Source organism: Pholis gunnellus (genome assembly GCF_910591455.1).
Source record: "Pholis gunnellus genome assembly, chromosome: 3".
In the NCBI taxonomy this organism is placed as follows: domain Eukaryota; kingdom Metazoa; phylum Chordata; class Actinopteri; order Perciformes; family Pholidae; genus Pholis; species Pholis gunnellus.
The window spans coordinates 14,793,067-14,816,745 of record NC_136529.1 but is presented as its reverse complement, the minus strand read 5'-3'; the positions used below and the strand labels follow the sequence as shown (position 1 = coordinate 14,816,745).

General features: G+C 40.9%; 1 protein-coding gene across 1 annotated transcript; it reads left to right on the top strand.

Moving 5' to 3' along the window:
• Positions 1-1,536: 1,536 nt before the first annotated feature.
• tmem88bl (transmembrane protein 88b-like) lies at positions 1,537-7,431 on the top strand. The gene is made up of 3 exons (XM_079186251.1): positions 1,537-1,695; positions 2,619-2,913; positions 7,190-7,431. The coding sequence occupies exons 2-3, from the start codon at positions 2,620-2,622 to the stop codon at positions 7,415-7,417; spliced, it is 522 nt and encodes a 173-aa protein (XP_079042377.1). The 5' UTR covers positions 1,537-1,695; position 2,619; the 3' UTR covers positions 7,418-7,431.
• The last annotated feature ends 16,248 nt before the right edge of the window (positions 7,432-23,679 follow it).

Below are 23,679 nucleotides of genomic sequence, written 5' to 3'. Positions count from 1 at the left end.
CACTAAACACACTGAGCCACAGCATCTCACCCGTAGACTCTCTGCAGCATCTCTCCTCTCCTTCATCAATCACTTCCTCATCTCTATCTCTACTTCCCCAGACAGTATCTATTCATCCAGTTCTCGTCAGCTCCGTCCCATATCATCTCGTCTTTTTTCCCTTGTTCCTTGTAATTAAATTTGAACAGTGAAAGGTTGACTGTCTGTCTGTGCTGCAAAACAAATCGATCACTGCTTATCTCCTGGCCACACATCTGATGCACTAAAGATTGGTGAAAAGCAGACAGCAGAGGGAAAAACTCAGAGGGACATTTCTGAACATATCTCAGCTTATTGTGATATATTGACTTGTTTATCAAGCTTTGACTTACTTATTTTCCTGCTTAAAACATGTACTTGTTCTGATCTCTTGCACACTGCAGGCCTTGATGCTTATCATCTTTCGCCTGGTACAAACTACTCCTCATTTCTTATCTTATAATATATGTTTTCTGATACAGTTTTGGGGGATTTATTTCATTGTAGCCTATTTTGATCATCTGTGACAGAGTCACTATTTAGAGTATGTGTGACCTCTATGATTTAAAGTGTACCATAATGTCATTTTACGGAGATGTTATCTGATTATATGCTAAAGTCGAATACACTTATGCCACTCTATTGGATCGATAACAACATGAACAGATCCAGGCTACGAGCAGCCTTTGTAATAATCCAGTACGGCCTATTTTAATTCTTGTTTAAACAGACAAACACAACATACTACCAACAATGCCTCTATAGAATTGGCATATTGTTAAAGAATAACTTAATACAACTAGTTCAACTGTGATCTCATAATGTAGTCCAGATTTGTCTTTTAGGACATTTTACAACAATTTAGTACATGGTATCAGTTATAAGCCATTAATAAGAACAACGACTTGGTTGCCAGGTTGTAAAAATCACTTTCTTTGGTTAGTGTTTATCCTTTCTATTTGATAACAATACTTTTAGAAATGTTGGTAATCTATAAATGAGTAGAAATGTCATTAAATGCATAAGTATTAGTAATTAACCCCATGGGGTTTTACAGCAATCCATCAAGTCTGCAGTATTAAGTTGATAAATTGATTTCAACATGTATCATAATGAAAGATTTTCCACAACCTGGCAACCCCAAAGTTGCTCTTAATGATGCATGTTACTGAAAACCATTAGTTACCTAAACACAGCCATAGCTGAAGCGTGTATCCCCGTTATTAGGGGTTATGTAGACAGAAAATGTACAGCGATGATGTAGAACTATCCTTTATGAACCCAGCCCAGCCCTTTGTGTTCATTGGGTCCGTTTCACACGTGTGTGTGGCACTACCCGTAGAGATGCGTTCACGAGTGTCTCGTGTCGTGTTGAAATGTTCGAAACAAAAATATTGCAATTTCAAATTGTTGCGAGACCGCGTGAGCGCGCGCTGAACGATAGTGCGCGCGGCCCGGAGTCGCTCGCCCTCACAGACGCGCAGAGGCTCCTCAAACAGATTCACCACAGCAGCACAGGGTTCAACTCACAGGCGCTCTCCTCCGCTGCTGTTTATACAAGTATATACACAAGTATTTATTTTATTTTGAGGTAAAATTAGGAGCTCTGACTGGATTACCGGGAGAATAACTCAAACACAAACACACCGGAGGGATTACCGGTATCTGTACTTGGAGGTAGGCAACAATATTTTCATTAATTTATAACGTGTTGTTTATCATATGATGTAGCGACTCTGTACATTAATGTTTGTGACATCAGGGTTTAACAGTTTACAGACTACACAGAGTAACCAAGTCTAAACTAAAATATAAACAGAAACTATAGCTACAGTAATATATCCATCAAGGCAAAGGACCATCTGAAGCAGCATGATGAAGGTGTGTTCAAACTGCTCTGAGAGGAGCAGGACATTTGTCCCGTCCGGTGTGATGCTCCTGGTTCGTGTCTTCAGCTCAGCAGCAGGTCGTTCAGGGTTAGCCGATAAGGCTCAGGGCTGCATTATCTTAAAATGCACCGTATTGGCATACAGGCCGGCTTTAGTGACATAGCCCTAATCGATGAGATCGACCGGAGGAGCAATGGGAAGACATAGGACAAAAGTGTGTGTGTGTGTGTGTGTTTGTGTATGTGTGTGTGTGTAAAGTATTTTCATTTACATAATCTAATGAGTTATTAGCTGCTTGGATTGAATAAAGAAGAGGGCGGTGGGAGGACAGGCATCAGTCTGCAAGGTTTTTAAATTCAGCATCTATGCAACAATTAGATTAGCTTATATTAAATAATTAACGTGTTTTTTGTGTGATTCAACATGAAAAAAGTGACAAGACATGGACTTATTTATCTTGCAAATATGTTTGAAGACCTCTTTTTCCATTTAATATAGATTTTCATAATATAACAATTTAAATTAGTAATGTTTTGCAAGCATAATCTCTTCTGTTAGATCTCTTTTAAATTCGTTACATTTAAGCATTAATAAGTCAAGGGATGTATCACTGCCTTTAACCACCCTGCAGTCTGAATCAGAACAATTCACCCTCAGTCTGCTTTAAACAGAGTCCACTCTCTCTCTCTGTCTGTCTCTCTTCTGGCTCAGGATGTGTGGTATGGACGTGGACTTGGACGATGGCGGTTCAGGCGAGGAGGAGAAAGAGGAGGAGTTCTGGATCGGGGAGGAAGTGAAGATTCTGCCCCCTCCTGTGGCCCACAGTGGGGGCAGTGCGTGGGGCAGCCGCAGGGGCAGGTTTGGCTGCGTGGCCTGCGGGGCAGCGCTCCTCCTCTGGGACCTGTGTATCATCTTAGCCAGTGCTTTGCTCCTGGCTCTGGTCTTCTCTGTGGTGCTGCTGCCTGCAATGCTGCTGCTGTACGCCGGTTTCCTGTGCCACTCCAGGGTGAGATATTACCCTGTTGTTTATTCTCTTTGCAGCAAGTACAAGCTGAGAGGAAAAGTTTATTGTTATTCTAGACCCCTTGAGTGTGATTTGAGCTACAAAATGCAAGTTGTAAAGTTGCTTCTGCGCTAATCCTGCATTTAGATGATCAGTCAGAGGATACAAGGTCCACATATTAATAGTAGGCACGGCATTCTGTGGCAGGAATGGCTCAATATTTTCGCAATGCGAAATGATAGGATACAAATTTGGGATATCTGTGTGGTTCACTTTTTCGCCACAAATTATGTTCCCAAACACTTTTTTAAATTTTTGTCTGTTTTATAATAAGATAGTTTCCACTCTTTTTGCATCTTGAATTCTTGAAAAACAACAATACTCTCTCCACTACACTTTACTGTTTATTAACCATTAATCCTCACAAGTTTAGATTTGGTTGCCCATGGCAAATCCGGAACAACTAATCACCATGCATTGTCCTTAAAAGCCTTGTAAATGCAGGTATTGGTCTAAGAAATTAGACACACATTTTTTAACTGCAACATCCCTGATTAGATTCCAGGTTGTGACCTCTTGCATTTCAGCCCTTTCCTCATTCCACGTGTTTCATGTCTATCTCAAATTTCATCTGCCAAAATAAAGGCAAAAAGGTACAAACTAATTATAAAAAAACAACTGTAATTGGGGAATCCAGGTGACAAGTTGTAAAGCTCATAACTTTAAATTGTTTTAAATTTCTATGACATCATGGATTTTTCTTGCAGTTCCCGAAAGTGGGAACTTTGGTGCACATTTTGAGGATAATTAAAGCTGCTATAGTCATTATTTTTTATATAAACAATCATTCAAATATATTGCGGGAAATGTAGCTCATAGTGACTAATCCAATTTAGTGTTTCCAGCATCTGCAAGCAGCTGTATTAAGCAAAAAACAAAAGCCACTGTTTGTACCTAGCAACAAATGAAGGACAGACACAGTTAGCGACTCGCTGGGGAACATGATGGAGCGTTAATCAGCTAAAGAGACAGATGTTTTTCTCAGAAGGTGATCGAGAGCAAAGCAGAGCTAAAAGCAGAGTGAATATTGCACTTTCATTCATCATGTGGATAATGAATGATAACGTTGCTCCATAACTGCAGGCTGTGTAAATAAGATACTGTTTGCTAACAAGTTCGACAACTTAAATTGTGATATGTTCATCGGTGTGTTTACAGCTTGTCTCTGCTGCCCCCAAGTGGCTAGAAAATTATTTAGCAAAGCTTTAAAAGGATAGCGCTCTGTGCCAACATGACATTTTATTGACAAATCATTAACAAGGAGGAATTTGCAGTCTGTGTTCTTTGACTTTACTGGAAGTTTAGGCAAGTAATCCCATGTCATTTACTCTCATTAAGGCTGGCACCTGGAGTCTTAGAGAAAAACATATAATCAAAGCCTGAAGGAAAGTCTTTTTGGCTGCACTAGTAATACGTCTGCACAAAGGTGTTCAGGCTTATTCTTCATGTTTGTACGTGTTGTTTTTTTAATTATCAACAACAAGCTCTTCCAAAAAAATGTAAATGAACAGATAGTGCTTCTTGTAATGAGGCGAGGAGAAGGGTGAGGCTGGTTTCTTTGTGAGTCACATGAAGAGCAGACACATCATCAGTAGAATATGGTGAGTCCTGGCATCGTGCCAAGAAGATCTACAGCTCTGACTTTGGTTTGCTGGACAGGTCACAACATCACAGACGATCTTTGGTACAGTTGGTCCAGCGGTTGGTTGCCTGTTGAATGATTTGGTTTCTGAAGGCACAGACGTATGACAGAATGAACAAATTAAGAACTTGCAAAGCGTGCGCATGCAACAAGACTGCGGTCAGATTAGGCCGGAGCAAATGTCAGTTCAGAGCAAACAATTACAGAAAATGTCAGTCAGTGGCGACAGACTGAACACGGAGAGAGGGCCCCACTGAGAAGACAAGACTGTCTGATTTGGTGCCAGCACCAGCTGTGCACAGACACACTGACAGCATGACAAGGAGGAATATGTACGCAGCGAAAGCACAGTGTTCACTTGACAGACGTGTGTCTTTGTGTCTGTGTGTGTGTGTGTGTGTGTGTGTGTGTGTGTGTGTGTGTTGAACACTGCTGTTGCTAGGGGGCGTTTTTTGAAAAAGCTTACAATAGGAGATCGCTTAAGGGCTTCAGACGTAATCAAATAATTCTCCGAGTGTGTCTGAGATAATGTACTTGTACTTTATGTCTCTGTGTCGTGTGCGTGTATTACTCTGGTGCAGTGGCGGGCGGTGGATTTTATACCTGGGCCTTCAGTGCTGTTCTACACTTCTAATAACCTCGTTATGACGTCACAGCTACGGGTTATTATTTGTTTCGTGTAAAAGCCGCATATTCACATAACACTGCAACATTTGACAAATGAAATAAAATGTTACATGAAGTTCAACACCTATCATACAAAACACGAAATGCAGAGTGCAGATACATGAATACGAGCATGACGGGACGCTGCGTCATTACCGGACATACAGTCCAAATCAGGGGTGCCCAATACGTCGATCGCGATCGCGGAGGTAGATCGCATGTCATTCTTTTCTAACACACGGGTCACCACGTATGCACAGTGAACCGCGCGAGCTACTGCAAAACTCCGCGAGCAAATTAGTCAGCCTGATGCAGCAGTCGCTCTCCTGCAAGCACCGCTCTCCCGCAAGCCCCCCCGCCCCCGCCGACGAAGGTCCGGCAACAGCCGCTCCTCTTGCGATCAGCAGCACCCCCATTCAAATATTATTCATAAAAACGCCACGATAGACAAGTGAACAGTAGAGGTAAACAAACGAAGTTCACTTACCAAATGCAGTCTATCCTCCTTTCTTTGTTGACAAAGAGTTTAATCCCAGTACATCAGTTCCAGTAAGAAGTCCTTCTCGACGCCAGTCGAGCCTCCCCAGTTATATTTCGCCGATGGTAGGCGCGCCGGTGGTCGTCTTCGGCCGTGGACCGGACCGGTGAAGGGCGGGCCGCGGTTGTGGAGCTGAATTCCCTGTGAACGTGGTCGTTGAGTTGTAGATCCACTCGAGTCTCTCCAAAAGTACCGACGCTCAGTTAAAATGAAACACATTCCCAGCCATAACATGTGCAACGCTTCTCGACGCTGCATACAAATCCTTTTCCTGGCTGGGTCAGGGCTGCTAGCTGTGGGGTCGTTTCTTACTGTCCAGTTTGTTCAGAAATGTCCTTCTTGAGAAAAGCGTTCCCAGTAACTCCACCACTAAATCCGTTTCTCCTCCTTCAGCCATTTGATATTAAAAAAACAAAGCTAGGTAAAATGTCTTTCAAATATTTCCACTTGAACTCTGTCTGCTACAACCAAAGCTCTGCTAGCAAACATGTTTCGCGGGCACATAGTCACGTGCCCGCCCACTGACCAATCACAGCACACTCTGCACCTTGCGGGAGAGAGGCATCAAGCTGCAGTAATGCTAACGTAACTAGGCCTGCAAACCGCTCTGGTGCGGCCATGAATCTCAAACTAAAGATCTGATTGGTTGAATCAACAATATCGTCCCCATTCAATTTAAACGGCACATGGCAGCACTGGGTGAGTCTGCAGGCTGGGGCCTCTCTTCTTACTAGAGACACAGAGGTGAAATCTGATTGGATAAAAGCTCTACTTAAAACAAGCTGCACTGGAAGCAGAGCAACTGAGGAGCACAGTAGCTGTGCAATGAGAAAATAAGATAATGGGAAAAATATTTTTATAAATTATAATACATATAAGAAAAAATTAAATGTATTTAAGAAAAAATATTAAATTATAAAATAGCTATAACTTTGTGATTCTGTTTAGGCCAGCAGAGAAGGCTTTGCAGGCCCTGACGGCCCGCCACTGCTCTGGTGTAATGTTCTTGTAAGGATGCAAGTGTGTACTTCTGCAGCTGCCCTTTTTACGTCTTACTTTAGTTTCCATCTCTTTCTCTCGGGCCCATCCTTCCTCTCGCTCGCCCTCACAAGGTGAATGACAGCTCGGAGGGTTACGCACAGCTATGGGACACTCCGAATCTGAACTGTAGAGGGAGGCTGGGAGAAACTCTGTCACAGCCCACTACTCACACCGTCCCACTTCTGCACCCCGTGCACATACACGATCATCAAATCCTACCTATTTGCTTTTTGACAGAAGAGAAGGAGCTCCTGGTGATGCTAAAATGATGATCATGTCCTCCTGAGCCCTCCTGTCTACTTTATGATCTCCCTCTGTGTTTGTCCTCGTAGGTCCTTGACGCCCCCTCTGCCATCTGTCGCTACCTTGACGATAACAGCTGCTCCGCTCTCATCATTCTCGGTTTCGTGATGATGTCGCCCCTCGTGGTCGTAGCTGCCGCCATCTTCTGCGGGCTGCTCCGACGGTTTCGACTCCTGCTGCTCATTCAGCCGATCACACGCGCCTGGTACCGAGGGCGGCTGCTGGACTGGGCGGGCAGGGTACACGCCTGGGTCTGATCAAGACAAAGCACGGGGAGCTGATGGTTGGGTATGCTAACAGTCGGGGGGGGGGGGGGGGGGGGGGAGATGTTGGTTTAACTAGCCTAGATGCTACGTTTTAAAGACGGAGTCTGACCTTTTGGCAAATACACTTTTTTCACATTCTTGCAGAGAGTTAGTTTATGTGTAAAAAGCTTTTTGGGCCTAAAAGGATTGTTTTTGTTGCAATACCAGGAGTGGCCACATTAATACATCGCTGGGTTTTTACGGCCTCGCTCTGGAGTAACTTCCGTTAGTTTAACAGCCTCCGCTGGTTGCCTGTCAACCACAAAGTGTAGACAAGACCCCAGGTTGTCAGTTGTCTATAGGTCCAGACCGTTGAATCTGCCCATGCCAGTTGACTGCTTCGTCCGGCATTGTGACATGAAACAGCCGTTACTCGATCAAAAAGCTACCGATCGTCGACCATCGTGGTTTGGTGATTGGTTAGGGAAATTCAAACCCCCCTCTGTCTGATACCAGGTAGTCAGTGCTGTTAGGGTACAACCACAAAGTATTGTGGTTACACCTGGGTTTTTGAACAAGACAAACAAACAAGATGTAACTTGTTAATTAGTGAGCTGCAGAGGTGCTGCTAGGTGGATTTTGTTATCTTGAGACAGAGCCAGGCTAGCTGTTTCCCCCTGTTTTCAGTCTTTATGCTAAGCTAAGCTAATCACCTCCTGGCTCAACCCTTGTACTTAACGGACAGATATGAGAGTTGTGTTGTTGTTCTCATCGAAACCTCGGAAAGAAAGAAAGTGAGTGTATTTTCCAAAATGTCTGATCAAGTTCTGTGATGTTGTTGTACTGGGTTGCTTATTGAAACGTGCTTTCTGCATTTAAGGTAATTAAATACAAAGATAACAAAACATAATCTGCACTCATTTGATCCAAAGGAACAAAACACATCACAGAAAAAATTCTACTCAAATCATTTTTGTAAAATGAAGGATAAATGTAGGATTTTCATATCAGTATTGCAATATCATGAAGGCTTTAATGCATGCAACACTCAAAAGAATTCAGTCATTTTCTTTTGACAAGGTAGCGGTTTCAAGAGAGTAACACATCACAAACTGGTTTATTGTTGGAGTGTTCAATTAGATTTACTGTATAAAATCAAAAATGTTGTGATTTTGTATTGCCTGTTTGCTAACTATGTTGACGTGGTTACATGTGGGACTTTCTCAGAAATATATTGCTGTGAAGGTATTTGTGGTTGTACATTAGAAGTCTAGCAAAAAGTCAGAACATAATTGCAAACATTAGATTTGTTGTTTTGAGTTGGTCCAGTATGTTGGGTTTCAATCCCCCGGCACCTTCAAACACTCCCAACAGGGTGAATAATGTACCTGGACTTTAATATCGTCTGTGAGGTGAATTAAGTGGACAATAATGTGTCTTATCTGATGTAGCATCATCAGCAGTCATGTCTTGTGGGAGGGAGGGAAATAAATGAAACAGAATTTTTTTAGATCCATTGGGCCATAATAAAAAGCTACCTTCATCATAAAAACAACAGACGTTGACAGTACGACAAAGTAATGGCTGTTCAGTGGAAGCCATTTGTTAAAGTGAGATTTGAATCATCAGACTGGGAGCTCATTTAAATTCAAATTTGTTTAAATTCATCAGCGACACACATCCTTTTTATCTGCGTGTCACTGCTCCGTAATTAAGTGTTCATATTTGATGTTTCATTTCTTAAATGAAAGCCTTGAGTCGTATTTCATGATGAGTAGTTATTACTTTTCCTCTACCAATGTTATCATACTGAAATATCTGTTTGAAATTGTTTTATTTGTTAACATCAGTCCTGTTATTGATCCTACATTGTATGTCAATTGTTTGTTAACAGTAATGAAGCCCTGTTTATTTTTGCCTAGTTGTCTGCTGGTAAACATCACACCTTAAATAAAGTTTTGGTAAGATTATGGCTTTAAAAAAAATATTGTTCAGCTTTTCATTTCAGTGCTATCAACAAAACAACAACAGGTCGTTATGTTCACACATTACAACAATAAAAAGAGGTTGTTTTTTTGGTCAGTGTCTCTTTTGTGTCGTGACCTGTTTGTTGATTCGAGTCCAGTGAGTGATGACTTAACATTTACTCTCTCAAACATACATGCATAACACATAAAAACGCACTAAAGGGCATTATGACCTAAATTTCAAAATAAAACAACGTGAAAAGGTCTCTGACAGAACTTGACCCAATGTTGCCATTGATGAATGGCCAGTCCTCCCTGATCATGTATGTCGTCTATTAAGCCACCATATTGAGAGAGCAGCATCCTTCTCTTGTTCAGAGAGCCTGCAGTGTTGATGTGTGATTGTTCTCAGTACACCAGCCCACAATAGGATGGTTGTGTTTACCTCGCAATTTCACAATGTCTGCTAACCAAAAGTATGTGTATCTGCCTGCCTGACAAATATACAAAAGCAAAATGCTGGTCAAATGCCTGGTCAGAATCTCGTTTCCTTATTATTCAATCGGGTAATTAATGGTTTTAAAATGTGGACTATATTCTTTTGACGCAAAGTTCTTGTACAGCTGATTGTGTGTAGACAGCTCGGTCATGCAGTGCTACTGGTCGGCATCACTTTGTTGCGTCTCCTCATTGTGTGACACGTTTCATTAAGCTTAGAGGTAATCTGTGTGTATACTGTTAACTGCAAAGTGCCTGAAGATGTGGCTGAGCTTTAGTGTGCTCCTCTGAGGTAGAGAGAGGAGACTAAACTGGATAGTTTTTTAGTTAAAAAGGAAAATCGGCTTATAATAAGGCTCAATCACTTGCAGCATTGATCTATGTTAAGTGGTTGGTAGAATAGTAGAATAGATGCAGGGCATGGGGGAGGAAGGACCAGACTCTGAGCTCTGAAAGCCAAACATTTCAAGTGGCAGAGTGAGTGCTGGGTTGCTGGTATTGATGCCTTTTTAAAACAATAATTACAGATTAAAAGATCCCTTGAAAAGGAGCCAAATTTACTTTTCATTAATGCCACCAGTTCATCATTATTCATTAGTTCCCATCCCATTGAGTCATTTAGTCTAATATTCAGCATTTGAAACTTGGACTGTTTCCATTTGATCTCTTTGAGTGTGTAATAACAGAAACAAAACAAAATAACTCAGAACACTTGATTCTATGCAGTTTATAAAATATGTTATACTCTACTGAAACCATGTGACATTAAGTCAACATATTAGTAAATATGTTGGCATTCAGAAAAATAACTGTTTTAGGACTTAGTGATACAAAATGAACAGTTAACTGGAGTTAATACAGTGTAAAGGATCAGGACTCTACAGCCATGCTAGCATCTTTGTGAGGCTGTACTATGAGGCACACCGATGCTTTGAGTTAAATGCTAACATCAGTATACTAACATGCTCACACTGACAATGCCAACATGCTGCTGTTAAACCATCTAAGTTTAGTGTTATAGCATGCTAAAAAAAGTACAGCTGAGGCTGATGGGAATGCCATTAGTTTTCCGGGAATTTGGCCGTCAGTAGGATTTATCTCACCTGCACCAAATTTCATGAAAATTCATCACGTAGTTGTTGAGTTATTTCAGTCTGGACCAGAGTGATCAGCTGACTGATGGACATTCCTCATTCCTTTAATCAGGCCGCTAGCACAGCTAAAAAAAAAAGAAATCCTATTTTAGAGAAGTGTAATGGTAATTGTTTACGTAGTATATGTTTCTACTGAGTATATTGTATTCATGCATAAGTCATTTTGCTCTGAACTTTGTTGAACTTCACTGTGTCTCTGTTGTGCAAAAGAAGAATTCTCCCTGGCCTGTTCACAAAGATAACTAACTGTGTTGTATGAGAACGTTCCACTGCCAAGGCCTTTGGGCCTCTTGTTTTGGTTGCTGGCCATTTGTTTTTACTCTGTTGTTTCTATCAGTCTGAGACCAAAAGTCTGAGACCGAAAAGTCTTACATTGGCCGTCGGCCCCCACCTTTGCTCATTCTGTATAAAGAAAGCTTGTTGACGTTTTTCTTGGTTCTTCCTCACTGAGGCTGTACGCATTCTGTTGTGATGATTGAACCATCTCTGCGCAGAGAATAAATACATAAAAGACAACCTGGTTTTTGGTATTATTTATGTATAGGGGGTATAGGGATATTTTCCACCACAGAAGTTAAAGTGCTAAATTATTTTTGTTGGAACAAGTTAAGTGAGGTTTCAAATGCAGCTGATCCAGGCAAATTCCAAATATTATGGTATTCTTACTTCGTAGTACCTCACCGACTCTTTAGACTTGAATCCATTACTGTAAAGGTCCTTCACACTGCTCTCACAGAGCGATGAAAACGTGGCTACTCAATGTTTGGTTTTCAAAGTGGACTCTGCAATGGATGCTTCTGTCTGCCTGAGTGCCGCTTTTACGAAGAGAGTCTATTAGACAACATTTCAGAACAGATGTATCAATGAGGAGAATGCATAAAAAGTACTGACTGCAACTGTTAGCGCTCATGTTTTAATCCAAACACTATACTATTATACTATACTATACTATACTATACTATGCTATACTATACTATACTATACTATACTATACTATACTATACTATACTATGCTATACTATGCTATACTATACTATGCTATACTGCTAAGATCATTAGCACCTGTGAGTCTCTTAAGGACATTTTATTGTTGTCGTCAAAGTAAAAGTAAATGACACCCTCTGGGTCGTGATTATTTCTTTAATCTATATATTTATAGTGTTGCAACTTTCACACAGTTCTCAATGAGTGGTCTCCATGACAACTTGTATTTTTTCTGTATTTTCCATGGCAACCAAATCATAAGTGGGATTACTGATTAAATGTAATTTATTATTTGGGGAGCGGAAAACTGTTAAATTACCAGCAAGTTTAGCTAACGTGTGTGTGTGTGTATGTGTGTGTGTGTGTGTGTGTGTATGTGTGTGTGTGTGTGTGTGTGCTCCTGATGTCATTGCATCAACTGTCTGGAGCAAAGAGGACCGGGGCCTTTGAGTAATGAGGATGTCACAGTGAACTGCAGAAGGATAAAATAAGCAATGATCAGCTTTGTGTTACTTTGCCCCAGTCAGGCATGAGAGTGGTATCGTCTCTTCTAACTTTCGGTAAGTAAGCAAATAAATGCACTTCCCAAAATCTATATTACTCTAAAACCGCGAGTCACTACTAATACCTCGTACTTACCAAAACAATGAAAAACACATCACTGTCCTAATACATCCTGGTTGCACACTTTGTATCAGATAAAAAACCTTTTGGAACGTTTTATGAAAACCATTTAATTACTGAAAATGTCAACAAGAAAAGTGAGTTTCTGAATTAATTCCAAAGCAAACAAAGGAAGACGACAATTACACTGTCAACAAATTAATCTGCAGGATAACGAAAATGTAAACACTGATCATGTTTAATCAACCAATGCACAAAGACCAAACATTAGTTTCATCCCAAATATGCAGCAGGATTAGATGAAGATGATGTTAGCTGTCAGCGGCGGTGATGTGTGCTGCAGCAGTGAGTTTGTTTGTGACCATCCTCCCTCTGCATCCCCTTGTCCTGCAATCTTACTCTCACTTATTCTTCCATCGTAATACTACTTCGATATAAAGGAGCTGTATTTAACAGAGCATTAATATAGCAGCAAACAACTATTTGTTATGTAAAGATACAGAGGAGTAATGTGTACCTGAGCAGAGAATGAAGTCGCTCTCGCTCTGTGTGTGTCTGAGCCTCTCTGAGTTTTGTTGACATAGCCCGGCCGGCCTCACTTAGTGCATGTTAATGTAAGTGAGCGTGCCCCATTGGCTAGCTCATGGCCGTCGCTCTACACTGCTCGCATACGGCGGTTACAGTGGAAGCGTAGCCCCCACCCTCCACCCTAAACACTGTTAGCTCCGTCAGCACTTTTGCGTACTTTGCACTGTTAGCGTTGTTAGCACTGTTAGCTATGATCCATCGGCTTGCCCTTAACATGTCCAGGGCCGTTGAGAACCTGTTTTTCTGGGCCACCGAAGGGCAAAATATATTACAAGTGGCTGCAGGATCGACACTTAATTGAATCTGTCTCTATGGCAACAGGTGTTTGTGGTACGTGTGTTTATTATGTATGTTAATAAGTGGTGTCCTTGTTCATAGCGCGCTGGCGGTGTCAGTGGGATGTATGTTTGTTTTTGTGCTTTCACTCTGCAGTATGATACCAATATTATTTGTGCTGGAACTGTACCACCGTGTGCCTCTGTTGTGGGCACGAGTGGCTAAGCAAATAACCACCGTGTTAGCACACAGCTGTTTCCGCTGGCACAACGAGCAAACAAATTCAGATTCCTCAGTTTCTCGGAACATCCTGTGGCAGCCAACTGCTGGTGATGAAGCACGGGAATAAAGAGGGCTAATTACCAACAGGCAGCCAGGCGCAGCGCCTACAGCAGGCTGTCAAGTGTTGACAACACTTCCAGGGCAGGGCTGTGTCGTGGAGAAGTAAAGTGCTTTAAATTGGCGTAATCACCTTTTTGTCATATAGGCTTCATTTATACACACTCATTCAATTAGCCGCTCGAATGAAGAAGGTATGGAAATCCTCCAGGGTTCTACGAATTACGGCACATTATCTTTTTGTAGGTAGAGGTACAAATCCCTTTTGGTCGTATCTATTATATTTTCATGTTGCACCAGCTAAGGGGAGAAAACTAGCGTGACCATCTTGCTGTTATGTTTCCATCGCTGCTGATTGGAGCTGGAGCCTATAAATACCCTCAAACACTCACGAGTCACTGGTCCCGGAAATTAGTTTGTAACCTTTTCCACTGAAGACAAAAGCCAGGCGTAAGTGGGTGTCAGTGTTTTTATTGTCCTGTGGGAAATAGGCTACAATTAGGAGTTTAAAGGAATAGTTTAAGTTAATACACTTATTTGCTTTCTAATTGAGAATTAGATGAAAAGATTGATACCATCCTTATATCTAGACAGTGTGTCAAAACCGTGGTGTAATACCTTTAATCTTACAGTTGACATATGAATATATGGTGCATGTTCTTTAATAAATTGACATTCAATCAACTTATTACTAAACTAAATTGAGGAACACGAGGGGTTCAATAGAGGCCCACAGCTCACTTTTTGCCCCACGTCCTCATGGTTAGGATTTTTTTTAACACCGTGACTTTTTTCCTTAGGAATATGCCTCTTATACATATATTGTTTTTGTATTCAGTGATGAATCAGATTTTTCTTGTCTAGGTTGTGTAGGTTCACAAGTTAACCAATCAGCGTGTCAAAGCCATCAACACCTTCTCCAGGCTTCCTCTTCATGGCTGGGTGTCTGATTTTCAGCAGCGGGTTTGTAGAATACAAGGTGCTTTCCTGCTGGTTATAATGACAGAGCCGTATCATCCATTTTTAGGTTACAGAGGTAATCACGGCTAATCATGCTCAGTGCTTAGAATCAGTGTATTTTGTGTCACTATCACGGGAGAGCATTCCCAGCGTTGGTTGGTGTAATGCTTGTTTGTCTGCTGCATACATGCGGACATGGCTTTTTAAAATGGAAGGAGATTTAACATTATGATAGCAGGAATCATGATTTACTGCTATCATAATGATTTTTGCCTCATCTGCCCTTTCTCTCTCTTTGTCTTTTTCTCTGCTACTTTCTGAGGCACTCATGTGAAAATGAATCTGTCCTATGAGCCATTAGGCTCTTTCCGTCCATTTTCCAGATTGCTCTCATCCCCATCTCTCGCTCGCACACACTCAGCTTCTTTGCTCTCATTCCTGCAACAGAAAAGTACAGCTCTCCTAGTATTTACCACCCCATCTATCATTTCTAAAATCTCTCTTTCTATACCTCTCTGTCTGTCTTTTTGTTTCTCATATTTCTCATTTGTTCCTGAAAAATAATGTCTCTACTTTGACTGTTTCTTGATTGTTGTACAGATTGGTTTCTTTCACTCACTAACCTCAAATTATTCTGGTTTCCTTCTTTTCCTTTAAACATCTGTGTGGTTTGTCTGTTGGCTGGTCAGTCCACCGCTGTGTGTCAGGCTGAAATATCTCAACAACTATTGGATGGATTGCCATGACATTTTGTCATGTTCCCCAGACGATGAATCCTATAGACTTTGGTGATCCCCTGAGATTCCCCCCAGCGCCACCATGAGGTTTAGAAGAAGTTTAGCTCCTAACCCGGGATTTCTGGTAAGTAGACAATGTATGGCCTCAATAATATGGTTAGTTAGTTACAGTCGCTTAGCAGCGTCAGGCACAACCTACTTACACGTCCTTTAAGAGCGCCTGACGGACACAGCTCACAATTTCCAGGCAGTAAAAGATGCGGCATACTAAATAATAGTCATTATGCGAATATCCTCACAAAATATTGTCTGTGGGACAGATCATAAAGCCCTGGGTAGCCCTGCACTAAACTCAACTTCTTTATATTTCCAGAAGACAGTAAAGATATCTGCTTTAAAAAAGTAACGCTTCTCTCTCTCTTTTTTCCCACATTACCACTGAACCAAATCTCAGCCCCCGTGTCAGCCACGCTCCGTCTCTCAGTGCCCCCCTCCTGGGAGAAGAACTCCCACTATTAGATATTATCTTTTCCTTCTCCCCCAGCTTCTTTCTCATCACTGTCCTTTTAGTTCACGGCTTAATAGTTTGGTTCTTTAGTGAGCACTGCTGTCCTCCCTCGTTCTCCTCCGATTTTCTGAAAATTAAAATCCATTTTCCATTGTTCCGCAATCGTTCCATTACAGCTTATTCCCCATCTCCTGTGGCTGCAGGATGAAAAGAGGAATCAACAAAGGCTTTTCATGAACACTAATTCCATCTCCTGCAGGAGACCTGCAGCACCCAGGAGGGGATTTCAGTGCACCTCATGGGGTCACTCAGGCCATAACACACACATTATCTTTGTGCCATCGGTGTGATAAAAACTGGACAGCCTTGTGGTGTGACAGCAGTGTACTGAGGATAATCTTCTCCTTTGCACATGATTAGTTCAATTCTCTTAGCAATCTTAAAATTAGATTTGTGGCTGGTGAAATTGAACAAAATTCAAGACATAAAAATGTTCCTTTGACAAATGTTCGTGCTGCAGTTTGTGTGTTTTGAGCACTAAAAGAAACGAGGAGAATCGTGTGGATTGTTTCTGTTTTGAGGAAAGGACTCATGATGTTCATTTAGATAACTGAGTGTTGCTGAATCAATTTGCCACAGAAGATTAGATTAGGGTTAATTTAAGTGATTAAATGTTAAACCTTAAGGTTAGACATGAAGGAGCTGAAGGAGACACTGGTCACTGTGTCTGAATTCACTTATTCAGGCTACGTGTTCATTTACTGAATGTCAAGTGGGAATTATTATACCCATGTAGACTGAAATGATCCCGTAATGCAAAAAAGGTAGTGTAAATTAATCTTAAAAGGTTCTGTTAATAAGATGAATATTTCCTACAAACCTTTATTTTGCTAGTTAGCTAAGATAACCACCTCCTGCAAGCTTTTATTTTGTAAGTGCTTTTTTATTTTTCTGGTCCTTTATTTTGAAGCCCTTTTGGCGGAACCGAAAGTAGATGCAAATCTCGTAGAGTAGTAATTTCGCATGAGAAAGGTGAGATAATTGGCGGTGTGTACTGAAACAAAAAGTGTTCTTAAGATATTGCTCTGCAATATAAGGGTTACTTTATGGACGTTAGGCACCTAGCTGGAGCGGGAACAAGGCATTGTGTGTTTTATTGTGATTTATTGCATGTTTAGTAGCATTTTATCTTCATTAACCTGTAAAATGGTCAAATGTAATATTGTTGTAACAAGATACTAATGTTGGCTTAAAAAATTGCTAAAGTTGCAAGATGTAATGTCATGCTAATGCTAGATTTCAGCCTTTACATGTGCTTTTTCAGAAGAATATATGTGAGAAAATGTTTTGATTAATGCCCACATAGTCGAATGTCATTTAATGAATGTTTATACTCTCAAGAGCTCATTTATGTTGTATCTGTTCCGTAGGTCTTACGGTGTTTTCTGGACATTGGTTGTGAAGGAGAGAAAAGTAAATTCATGTTCATCCAAATAAGGCTGACGGTTGAACATGAATAAAGGCCTCTGGAAACATCAGTATGTGTCACCATTGTCCGGCTTGGGTTCACCAGCAGTGTGCAATCAAGGGTCACCAATCAAGACCTACCATCATGCACAATTGCAGAATGTGATTCATCACCGACTGCGTGTTCAAAAATGCTTCAAACCATCTGATTTTCTAGTCCTCTGATTCCCTGAAACAGTGAATAAGTGGACAGTTTCAGACACATGTTGCAACTGCATTTTTCAGAGAAGACGTTCGTTTTCGTGCAATGAAGTTTCGTCATGAGTTTGTCTGACTGGAGTGCCGGTAATGTGTTGAAGCGGTGCCTAAGTGATATCCTTGTTTCGTTGCCATCAAAGAAGAGTTTCCGAGCAACGCCCTCATGAGATGAGTGCGCTCCAGGGTGGTAGAAAACAAACGGGCTAATGAAAAGTTCAACATATGAAATTGTTTCTGTGCCATAAACTGCATTAAGCACAAATGGTTGGAACATTTTTTGCATTGTGATAATGGGCACCCTGAGGAAATCTTGACTTGGTTATTGAGCCCTCTGGAGCCACCTGGGTGTAATTCAGTAGAACCTCTGAAATGAAATGGGAGATCCCTGTATTGCAATTGTCTTAGTATTATAATATTAGTGCATGTATTAACATCTGAGTATGAGCACTGGAGCGAGTTGAACCTTGAATCAGTAAAATACAACAAAAACCTGAAGCTTTGTTGTTCAGCAATGCCGCTGAAGTTTATATCAGTGTTACACAGATCTATTCAGATCATTTTGTTGATGAGAGACATGCTGGTGCCACTGCATCAGTGTCTCAGCTGTGGTTCAACAGCTTCGTGCTTCGTGGGTAAATGCAGGCTTTCCATTCAGATTTGCAGGAGTTGGCGTGATTGACAGCGGATGATAATCTGGAGGCTCGGAGGCCCTGGTGTCTTTGTGTAGTTTCACATTGAGACATGCCTGCACACATTCCTGACAGAGGAGCAGAGCTGCTGCTGTGAGATTAAGTACCTCTGGGATCTCGTCATGTTCCTGTCGGTTTCGTGGTAAAGCCACCGCAGAAGAGGGCTATTAATGGATTACAGTAACAGAAGTGATACAATCAAATACAATCACATCATAGACAAATTATTACTTGTTATACTTCTGTTATGATATATAAAAGCAGAATTAAAGAATATAATAAACACCTTACACTGAAAAAGAGAGGTTAATTTGACTTAACTTACAGTGAAAGACAATGAAAATCCCTTTCATCCACTCGGCTGTTTACACCAGGAAGAAGGAGGTGTTTTTTTAAAAAGTGGAGAACAACTGCAGATTGAGGTTGTGGATGAAACATCCGTTGGATGGTGTTGTTGTGTAGGTCTGGCACAAACACAAAATAAAAGTGTTTACCTTCCCTCAGGATGATAAAATCACCACGAACGGCTGTTTAAATATTAATATTGTAGCTAGCAGCTACACTACACCTGGCACTGCTTCCAGCACCAGAATCATGAATGAAGTCAAGACTTTTTCAAACAAATAAAATAAACATAAAATATGTATATATTTCCTATTACAACATAGCAAATAACACACAACTGTCACCTTCCTTTCCATAGTAAATAAAGTTTAACAAATACCAACAAAAAAGAGCTCTAAATGTAAATGCATGAACCTAAATTAACATCACATTTGCTTTCATTGATAAACACTTCATGACAGTCAATATTGTATTTGCATATTTCACTTAAAGAGCATTGCCTTTTAATGCATGCATATGATTCTCAATTAAAAATGTGGTGCAGGCATCATGCAGGCATCATGGTCTCCAGAGCGTGAACCCTACTGACCTTTGTGATCCCCTGACCTTTCCTTTAGCCAGATAGATGACCACCAGTTTTTATCAACTCTGATCTTCTCTCGTGTGGATTATTGCAGCTGGATATTACTGTTCAGAGAGATATAGTATGTAAGTCAATCTGAAACCTTAAAAACTGTAAAAGTATGTGAGGGGGTGGAGGGTAGGGCAAGATTATTAAAAGTCATCGGGTAATTATGTCTTTGGAGAGGCCGGTACTCTCTGCGATTATCCATTTAAAACCACAACATTAACGTGCAGAAACATGCTCTGATCCCAAAACATGTTTGATGTTAACTCCCACAGACACGCAGACAGAAACAGGCTCTGTTAAAGTCAAAGCATGATAAGCCATCTTCACTCTCCTCAGCTTGTCTTCACAGGAGTCCCAGTGACTGAACATCTTTTATCGCCCTCGTCATTCGACCTGCCTCTGCAGTGCCTCTATCAGCAGCCCAGTCCATGTGACCTGTGTGTGTGTGTGTGTCTATAAAAGGGATGCGCTTGGCAAATTTGGCATTTGTGCCATCGGTGCACACACACTCAGCTATAGATCAACGTAAAAACACACATAAACATTGTGAGAGGGAGATAAAAAAACAAGATGAGAGGAAAGTAAACACAGGTTTGAGTTTACTGCAGAAATTCGGTCCTGTGACTGAAAACAAAACTCAAAGCAGACTTCAAGGCTTTTTATTGCCTTTATTAGTATAGCATGGAGAGTCACAGAAAAGGGGGGAGAGAGGGGCGAACGCTCTCCTAGGTGATCTTGAGAATGGCCTAAAGCAGACTTGTAGAAAAAAAATAATAACACTTTCTAAAAAGTGTTTAAAGGTTGTAATTGATGGTGTTGTTATTGTTGTCAATTTGACTATGCTTTTCAGATCTGTTATAAATAAACCATTGATACATTTTGGTTGTTAGGTTCTGAAACATCCCTTTGGTTGGTGTTTAAACTCAGCACTATGAGTGTCTTTCACTCTTTAATCAATCAGGAAAGACCCCAGCCGCGTTCCTTGACTCATCGCCCACATCTCCAGTTTTAAATCAAATTTTGAAATAAACAAAAACGAAATTGCCATTCAGTCTGATTATCAGGCAAAGAGGACCTCTCCAGGGGAGCATTCGACCACTTTCAACACCTTCTAAGAGCTGCAGAGAAAACTGAACCATAATAATAATACAACCAGTGACAACTTAATCAGTTTTATAATTGCAAGCTTGGATTATTTCTTTATTAATTACCTCTTTTAATGGTTTCATGTGAAGCACTTTGAATTGCCTTGTTGTTGAAATGTGCTATACAAATAAACTTGCCTTGCCTCTGATGTATTATTGACACATGTATTAGCATGTGTCAACCTGGCAACCCAAAAGTTGTTCTTACTAATGGATTATAACCGATAAGTAATTACTACATCATTGGTAAAGCTATGAGTTATGAGTTAAAGACCCTTTATAAAGGGTGCCTTATGTGGTTGGCTCATCCCCTCTGTACTGCCACAGTTAATCTCAGCTGATTAGACTCAGCTGGTGAAACATCGGACTGGACAATGAGATGCAGCACAGCTCTGAGTCCTGCAGAGGACTGACAGCGTGACATGTTCAGTGCTGCAGAGTCATGAGGGCTGTACGTAGTCAAATATTCTTCTTGAACACGGTGATGGTGGAGCAGAATAACAATGAATCTGACAGAGAAGCAGCGTGTTGAAGATTGTAAACTGGGTAGTTATGTTGTCACATATTGGCGTTAATGTGAAATGCTATTTATAGCCAACCATAGAAACAACCCAACATAAAAAGTAAGTTTTTTCTTTAGATGTTGTTGGAGAAAGAGTGAAAGTCTTAGTCACATGTGGAAATAAGGATTGTCAGGTATAAACACAATATGATAAAATTCCATAAGTTGCCGTTGTTTTCACTGGACCCGAGTGCACAGGGTCCTTCTGCCACATGTTCTCAGCAGTAATGGTGTTTTGACATAATTTTCTTTCAGCAGCGTACCTGCCCTCCGCCACATGAAGATACATACAAGCCTTAGAAATATATCCTTTATCTCCATAAATAAATAACATATTAACAATCTCCACAAATATATCGGCTCCCTCGCTGCCATTTCCCTCTCAATATGAGAGCAGAGCCAGACTCCTCTGTTTACCCCCAGGGGCAGATGAAAGAGAAATACTGATGAAGGTAAAGCAGCTGATGGACGCCAGAGACAGTGAGGAGAAGCTGGAAATTGGGAATGAAGTTGAGAGGAGTGAAAGGTCAGACAAGAGGAAAGGTCAGACGAGAGGAAAGATCTGAAACATAGTACACTATTCACCAAACACAGCAGGAGGCTGTTATCATCCTTTAAACTGTTCAGCACACTCCCTTGAGTGTGGACACATCTGCCACATGATGGGCCTGAGCCACATTACCTCAACGACACAAACGTTTTTCAGACTAAGATTAAACACAATGTCACAAATACTCACAATGTCAATTCTTATTGCTTGTGTTAACCACAGACTTTATTTCAGGCATCAAACAAAAAACCCAATTCAACACGTCCATTGAAGTGCAAAACTGCTGACTCATGTCTGGGTTTTAGGTCTGATTCCTGCAGCACAAGAAATGAGGAAGGCTAGGATATAATATTATTATTATTATTATTGATAATAATAATAATATTCACGAAGTAAGACAACATTGTGATGCATTTATAGTCACTGAGACATGCTTACAGTTACCTCCTTAGTAAGAGGTTAATTAGTACCACTGAAGATGTTTTTCAATTAAATTTACTTTTTGAAAATTTGTTTTATGAAAATCAGATAAGCACACAGTAGCTACGTTATTTGTAAGTGTGCTGAGAGCAGTATAAGTTTCATCCTTTAAACATCCATGAAATTAAGTGACACTAGAGGTTTTAGGTCTGGAGGCAGAGATTATAATTTAGATTTTCTTTCTAATCCTTTTAAACCAACAGTAAAGGTCCTCAGTCTGCTCTGTGTTTCTGCCTCAGGCAGAAATAAATACTGCTTGGCACCTCTCTTCCTCCCTCCAGTCCTCTAAATGTCTGTTTATTGCTTCAGTCAGCACTAGAGCATCAACGGTGTGTTTGTGTGTGCGTGTGTGTGTGTGCGTGTGTGTGTGTGTGTGTGTGTGCGTTCACACATTTAAGACAGGTAGACACTGCATGACAGACAGAAAGTAGAGCAAAAGGTGTGTATTATTGGGGCGTTAATTATGCTGATTTCTCACGATATCAGGGAATAATCTAGACAATTTGACCGTGGACATGTGGGCTATGTGAACTACCTAAAACTGCACTAGTGTCTTGCACAGAGGGACGATTTATATACTAAGGTGAGGATGGAATCCCATTTGTCAACAGGAAGTGTATGTCCCAAATAATGTTCCCAAGATGTTTTCATCCGGTCCAGGATACAAGTCAGCATGGAAATGTTTCTGTACATTGCTGACAACACACCCTCAGAAAGCAATGTCTCACTATTGTTGATGTCAGGTTCTCCAGGAAAGCTAGAGATAGAGCGCACAGTGTGTGACCTGTAAATATCAAAAGAAATGTGTCTTGGATAAGTTGTATGATTTAGAAAAGATGAAACTGTTATCTTTGAACATATATCTTTAAACCATCTGATGCCTTTTCTGTGCCGGTCCTTAAAAGTTGAGTCGTGTCGAGATGGTATGAAAAGATGGTTGGAGGCAACAGGAGTCAAAAGGGAGAAGTGCAGAGACACTGGGCTCACACCTTTTATATATGTGTGTGTGTGTGTGTGTGTGTGTGTGTGTGTGTGTGTGAGGAGATAATTTAATCTAGTGTAACAAAAAATGGTATAGTCGTGACATTTTTTATTTATTTATTTTTAAAGATTTTTGAATTGCTGTTTGACTTTTTATCCCAAGAAGATAAATTGTCTTCCTTCAATTGTTAATATGTTTTGGTCTAAATCAAAATGCTTCTTTGTTCATTGGGAAGAGTTCACTTTTGTGAAGGTTTGTCTTGTTTTGACCCAAACTGGTTAACCAGGGAAAGAGCTGCTAGGAGAGAGATTGTTGGGGTGCCTGTATTCTGTCTTTTCTTCTGCGTTGGGGACAGTTCTAGGTGTCAGCAAAGAGCCTTTGGGCACCACGTGGGGATGTAATCCCCAGTCCATAAGCAGAGTGTGCAACCCGTGCTCATGTCCAAGTCGTCAAACATCGCTTTGTCAAACCCCTGGGATATGATACCGACGCACAAGGCACGCTTGCGTCTCTATGACACAAAGTGGTGG